The 7082-nt window shown below is 39.2% G+C and overlaps 1 protein-coding gene across 2 annotated transcripts; it reads right to left on the reverse strand.

Moving 5' to 3' along the window:
- Positions 1-2894: 2894 nt before the first annotated feature.
- Positions 2895-5824, reverse strand: LOC134207040 (hydroxyacylglutathione hydrolase, mitochondrial). 2 transcript variants are annotated; one of them, XM_062682774.1, is made up of 3 exons: positions 5684-5773; positions 5457-5480; positions 2895-3902 (listed from the first exon to the last, which is right to left on the reverse strand). In XM_062682774.1, exon 3 carries the CDS (start codon positions 3850-3852, stop codon positions 3058-3060), a length of 795 nt encoding a protein of 264 aa, XP_062538758.1. In that variant the 5' UTR covers positions 3853-3902; positions 5457-5480; positions 5684-5773; the 3' UTR covers positions 2895-3057. The 2 variants fall into 2 exon arrangements, with proteins under 2 accessions (XP_062538758.1, XP_062538757.1); XM_062682773.1 differs by having other exon boundaries at positions 5457-5824.
- Between the last annotated feature and the right edge of the window lie 1258 nt (positions 5825-7082).

The following is a 7082-nucleotide window of genomic DNA, read 5'->3' on the forward strand; positions in this document are numbered from 1 at the left end:
ATGTTGTGATGATACCGCACCCGATTCCTTGTACTTTCAGGTAAACTTCTTCGAGAAATTTGTCATGAAGTAGCAGAATCTGTACTGAGATTTTCATTTTAATTGAGAGAGGTCACTCGATATTTACATTTTATTCTCTTCCCCTTTCATAGAAAACATAAACAATGGAAGGAATTCCGCCAAATTTTCAATGATTTTTGTTTCATGAAAGCGCATCAAACTATTGTAATCAAGCTTTCTTCTTCAATAATGTTGCTTCTAACTCGAAAATTACAAACAATGCAATCGTTTTATCAACTAGTCATCGTTATTTGCACAGATCTATTAAAACTATTTAGAAATTTAGATTTCAAAACAAAGCAACATTCCCATCATGACTGCTTGTAATGTGACAGGTGACCGGGAGACGGCTACATTTTCATTTGGTTTCTTGTAAATGTAACTGTTTTCGTTTTCACATGAGAGTCACGAAAACTACCAGTATCTACTGAGCAAAATTTCAAACATAAGCTCAGGACCGCACGTGCATGGGAAATATTATCGAATCGGTCTTGTACTCGAACTTTAGCACTTGTTAAGGACAAGATTGTTTGGATGTACAGCATTTACTTAGTAAGTTTTAGGGAACTGCTCCTGGACTTCATCTCATGGCTCCGATGTTCATCCCATTAAAAATAAAGCAATGGAAAGGAATTTGGTTTGTTTAGTACAGCAGCCGTTCGATAACTGCAAAATGTTTACTTTTCAGTTAACGAATGCCGTTCGATAACTGCAACGCATTCTAAACGTCAAACGGTTGTCAATCGACGTCAGATGCAATAAAAGTGCATCTAAATGTGCAACGCAATGCAGCTGTCATTGAGTATGATATCAGTTTGAAGTTTAGCGGTCCGATAACTGCAAAAATGTTGCAGCTAACGAATTACAGTTAAAAAGCATTGCAGTTAAAAGACTTGCAGTTATCGAACGTCTACTGTATTGCGGATCTTTTCAAAATTTTCTATTTTGCGGATTCCGCAAAGTTCTTTTGCAGTTGTCAAAGGTCTACCGCCAGCCTGCAAATCTTCAATACACTGATACAAAACCTGGTAATTTACGTTGTCATCGTAGAATGCCATGTCAAATAGACGAGAAAAAGTGTGAAGTTACAGCAGCGGTAAAATATTTTTGTGATTTTTTTCAGCAGTGAGCACGCATGTTGACAAAAAGAAGCGACGAAATTGCTGCCGTATCTCTTTGTTTAGCGATGAGATGAATATATGTTCAGTGAGATGGTGAGCGGAACACTTCCACTATATGGATCTGATAGTCGATAGCTGAGGGCTTGATTGGATAGGATTGGAGCTTGTGGTGTTTGTTGATTAAATAAATGTTTATGTCTGACTTTTGATGCGTAATGCAGCGTACACAAAAGTCAAGCAGTTTGACGAACATTGACTGTGCCCCAAGAAAACGTTTTGGTTGCTTCTTGTTTGAACGTGTGTGAAGTTGTTCGAACAACTATTTGACAGTTGGCAGCTCAATTGAAAAAAATTAAAACGGTTTGATTTTGGTTTGAGTTGTCGGGGGGGAGTTAAGGTTCGCCGAACATGTTTGAGTATTTGTAGTGAAGTAGCCCGGGTTTCCAGTAGCCTTGCGACCAGCAAAGGTGTAGGATTGCCAATCCGGAGATGGCCAGTTCTATTCTCGATCCGGTCTAGGATGTTTTCGGGTTGGAATCATTCTCGATACCCTGGGCATAGTGTATCTATTGTACTTGCCACACAAGACACATACTCATGCAATGGCGGGCATAGAAAAGCTTTCGGTTAATAACTGAGGAAATGCTAGTAGGAATACTAAGTTGAAAAGCAGGCCAAGTTCCAGTTGGAATGTAGAGCCATCGAAGAAGAAGAAGAAGTGAAGTAGCCCAAACCCCCATATATTGTTTGATGGTTGATGCTCAAGTTGGCGCTTCGGTCGTTCGTGTGTGATATTGTTGGTCGAATAAGTTGATTGTTCGTGCCGCTGTTGGTAAAACTTGATGGATGTTTGAATAAAAGAGAGGTGGAGTCAATGTTGGTCAAACTGCTCTACCGTGTGTAGGCTCCATAATGGAGCGCTAACTTGAACACCAACCATCAAAAAATATATGGGGGTTGATGCGACCGAGCCGCCAACCGTCAAATGGTTGTTCGAACAGCTTCACACACGTTCAAACAATGCAGCAACCGAAGTATTTTTTTTGGGAGCGGAGTCAACGTGTTTGATCGTGTGTACGCTACATAACTGTTGCCATTTCTTGTCTCTGAACGAAATCAGTCGATTTAATTGACACTATAGGATGTAGCACCAGGTAATGGTCTCTTAGGAATTGGATTAACTTGCCAAACCTTGGTACGTACGTCGTTGAACGGATTATATCTGGATCTTTCAGTTTGATGATCCGGTTCTTTCATACGGATCGAATGTTTGGAACAAAATGTGAATAGAATGAAAATGACTTTTATCGAGCATACTTAATACTTAATATGAATGTAGAATTTACAATATTCTTTTCATTTTGTCTTTTCCTTACAAGTGACTAAATTTGCTGATCTGGTGAACCGGATCTTTCAAAAAGTAAGCTACGAATCATCCACTCAAATCAAAGATGCGAATCATTTGTTTCCGGATCTAAGCCCCCAGCTCAAATTCCAACAGTCGAAGAGTGGTCACATCTAGATGAGAGCAGATTATATGGGCGATCTTGTTCAACATTTGTAGAACTAATTACGCCATTTACGCATATATCAATTAGTAGTGTTGCTCATTAGGGAAATGCTGTTTTTAACTCTATTATGTGTTTTTAACTGAAGCTAAGATCAAAACATTACGCAAATGCTTAGTAAGTTACTTTCAATGAAACAAGGTGATTGAAATGCTGATTTCTTTTATTTCAAAATAGAATTTGACACTTAAAGTGAAGCGTTATTATAGCATGAGAAGTAAAATAAATTTATATGTTCAAGCCTGCTACATTTTATAGCCAGAAACCAATTTCCCATAACCTGTTTTAAACATATATTACCCATCAAATTATTTAAACTTATCCTTGGCCGCGCGTAAAGCTTGCATCGTTTCCAGCGGGGTACTTTTTCCGACAAATTTCTGCACACTAGGCTCGTTAACCCTCATAAACACATTGGTCCGCTTCTCCTGTCCGATGGTGGAGGGAACCATCGCACGTCGCCCCTCCAAATCGGACTCCTTGGCAATGTTCAACAGTTGTAGCGTATCCACGTTGTCCGGCTCGACCGTATTTCCAAATCGAAGATTGTTCAACGCGTACTCGTGCCCACAGAACACTTTTGTATCATCCGGCAAGGCGGACAGCTTCGTAATCAGTGCATCGTACATTTGCTGAGGTGTTCCCTCGAAGAACCTTCCGCATCCGGCGAGGAAGAGAGTGTCCCCGGTGAAGACCACCTTTTCTTCCGGCGTCTCGATGTAGTAGCAAATGTGCGACGTCGTGTGACACGGTGTGGAAATACAGCGCACCTTTAGGTTCCCGATCTCCAGCGTGTCATCCTGCCCGACCGGATTGGTCAGGTTGTCGATACGTTCGTCGTTTCCTCCGTAGATCAACAACTCACCCAGTGAGCTGTCTTCCTGGTAGCGTTTGTACAGTTCGGCGTTCCCTCCGGCATGGTCCCAGTGGTGATGGGTGGTGAGAACTTTGTTCAGCGAAACGCCCACTTCTTTGGCCACCTTGAGCACACGATCCGGCTCGACGGGATCTACGATGGCGGCCTTCTTGGTTTCGTTGCACACCACCAGGTACATGAAGTTGTCCTGCAGGGCGGGAATCTTCTTGACCGTCAAGCGCGTCATGTCGGTGGTTTGAACCGCTGATGATCGACGACGAATGCTCCAACTGTTAACTGGTGGAAAGTTGAATGAGATTCAGTTTCTTAAATATGATAAAAGGGGTTTTAAAAAAGTTGCTGAATGTTATCAACCCAAACACCAAAAACTCAACTGAAAACACTATTAGGTCTGTCGCAACGTTGTTGTATTTTAAATCGAGTGTTTGAAATACAATTTCAACAATTACAATTTAGATCTCCTTTATTTGTCCAGCAACTTTTTGAAACTCATGGATTCAATTTTTACTTGGTTCAGAATTGGAATAAAACATTTTTTTCAATTTATTTATTTATGTTGGTACAGATGGCAAATGAACTTATTGTTATAGCAGCCGAAACTACAGCCAAAAAACTTGTTCACTTAATAAATAAACGAAGTTTTACATTTCATTTTATCTTAACAGTAATAAAATTCATAACGCTATGCAGTTTGATACTGAAACTGTATACCCGAGCAAAGCTTGAGAGCAAATTGATAACTTGTTTTGATGTTGTGAAATCGCCAATTATGATTACCTCATTTGATATCTTTTTGCTCATTTTAACGGTTGAAATAACAAAACGTATAGCAAAAAAAATCTTACGGTGACATCAAATCGAAAACTATTCCTGCTATAGATGAGAGCAAATAGAAAACTAATTTTGACATTAGTTTCCGATAACAAGTTAATTGAGATCAAAATATGTAATCAATCATGATAAATAATATTTGAAAACTAATTATTATTTTAATTTGATGTCAAAAACAAAATGTTTTCTATATGCTCTCATTGTTTTCAGACTTTGCTCGGGTAGTGTATGAGCAACATTGCGATCGGTGACGTATTCAAATGAAAGAAGGAACTGGTCGAATTATGAGCTTCCAGTGTTTTAGTAGAAACTCGTCTCGTATCTCGACCACTAGTGGTAGCTAAAATGTCGATCTATGGCACACCTAACTTTGTACATTATCAAGCAAATTGAAACATCTTTCCAACAATATTCAAAAGGTCCATACTACATGTAGAGCATTTTACAATTTGAACTCACATTGATTTATAAACCAACTAGTTGACCCGGCAGACGTTGGCCTGCATAGTAGGCGAGATGTGCATTCCGAACTGCCCATGTAAAGTTCGCATAGGAATCACAATTTTAGTTATTCATTGTTTGCTCAACTTTACTTGAAATGTTCCCATTAGAAAGTATCATAAAAACCCGTCGGAAACTATAATGAATTTTTCTGCTGAAGAAATGAAAAAAATCCATCCAGCCGTTTTCGAGTTATGCGGATACGAACACAGACCATTTCATTTTTATATATAAGATATTTGTGTATCGATTATTGGAAAATATACGTTAATTGTAAAAACAAATTTACTCATTAGTGAGAGAAAAAAGGCCGGAGTGCTATCGGGAACGTACATGATTTTTCACAAAATATGATTGCCATCCAAGATTCTACTACTTGACCAATGTATGCTCAAATCACGAACTTCGGAAATTAATCTATTTTCTATTACTTTATTTGAGTGATTTTTCAAATAATTATGAATTTCATCACTGAGCTCCTAAATTAATCATACTTACCGGTGAAGTAAGCCGCCGTCAGACCTTGTGATAAGCGGTGCGGTAATCGATTCAACAAAAATGACATCAAAACAATCGGTCAGAACGGACGGGGTCAGACATGCAAATTGATACGAACTGTTATGGGAACTGAAACGAACGCAGATGGCTTCGGCGTGCTGCGATGCGCTTTCGATATTCAACACAAAAGGTCAAACACCAAAACAATTAGACACCATCTATCCTACCTATCGCCTAAAACTGATAACACAAAGTAATATAATTTGGTTTGCAAACAACTGATTGATAAAGAAAATATCCCTATCTAATGCTTGCTTGCGGCAATGAAAATGATTGCGGCAGAGTGCCGACTGGCCTGTCGTATTGATGATGACAGACGAAATTATTCTCAAAACAAACGGCATGTGAGGCAGAGAGCGAGAAAAAGCTGGGATCCAACTTTTCAGATTCATTTCACGCCGAACTGAAGTATGGGAACTCGCCTTTATAAAAGTTTAAAATGTGGAACAGATCGGTTTTGAAGTTTTGATTTTCCGTGCCGAAATTCTGTCTGCTGTGAACAATATTCTCAAGGCATGAGCCATCATTATTCATAATCAGCCCTGCCGTCCTGTTTAGTCACGCTTAGTCGACAACTAAGAAGCTTTCCCCTAAAGCAAAAATTTGTGTTGGTCAATTTCAGCTCATTAAAAATCAGATTCGCCTGTATGGGTCTCAGTATGATAGTTACTATCAACTGTGTGTACAAAAAGTAGTAAACCAATCGGTTTACATGTTATCAGAGCCGTAGCGTGGACTCCCAGCGCCCTTGGCGAAACCGTTATCGGGCGCCCCTTACTTTCATGCATTTCACAACAAATAGCATGATAAGAGCTGGGATATTTTTAATCAAACTTTTTTGCGTGGTGGATTTAATAAATGTTTGCTTTATGAATTCGTTAAGCCTCATAACATGCATATGTTCCAATTAATTAAATTATTAAAAAAGTCAGAACATTTCTAAAAATCCCTTTTCTAGAAATTTTTACAATTTTTTGAAAGATTAAATAAATAAATAAATAAACAAAAAACTAGATCCAGTAGTGCGTGTGTTATCGACAAAAACTCCAAACTTCCTTATTGTGAATTCACGCACTAGTGGATCAAGCTAGGCCAATAAAATTCATCTCTCAAGTTTGCCGGTTAGTGGTTGGATCATTATTGAACGTAGTCGCATAAAAAAATCCTGCTTTGGTCTTCGGAATTGCCCTTAGACCTTGGTCGGTGATTACTGAACTTGGTGAACTACTGAACTTTAAATGAATTTCAACTTTGGAGAGAATTGGTAGAAGGTAGGGATAGTGATTTGACAAAGACGTATAAAAAAGGGGTCCTCCTTAGCCGTGCGGTAAGACGCGCGGCTACAAAGCAAGACCATGCTGAGGAGTGGCTGGGTTCGATTCCCGGTGCCGGTCTAGGCAATTTTCGATTTGGAAATTGCTTCGACTTCCCTGGGCATAAAAGTATCATCATGTTAGCCTCATGATATACGAATGCAAAAATGGTAACTTGGCTTAGAAACCTCGTAGTGAATAACTGTGGAAGTGCTTAATGAACACTAAGCTGCGAGGCGGCTCTGTCCCAGTG

This window comes from Armigeres subalbatus, chromosome 1 (genome assembly GCF_024139115.2).
Source record: "Armigeres subalbatus isolate Guangzhou_Male chromosome 1, GZ_Asu_2, whole genome shotgun sequence".
Lineage (NCBI taxonomy): Eukaryota > Metazoa > Arthropoda > Insecta > Diptera > Culicidae > Armigeres > Armigeres subalbatus.

Excerpts from the sequence above, each read along its gene's own strand:
- LOC134207040 (XM_062682773.1), bottom strand. The coding sequence starts at position 5,523 with ATGTCATTTTTGTTGAATCGATTACCGCACCGCTTATCACAAGGTCTG. Across the intron at positions 3,903-5,456 it reads GACGGCGGCTTACTTCACCG|TTAACAGTTGGAGCATTCGT; the intron begins GTAAGTATGATT and ends ACTTTCCACCAG.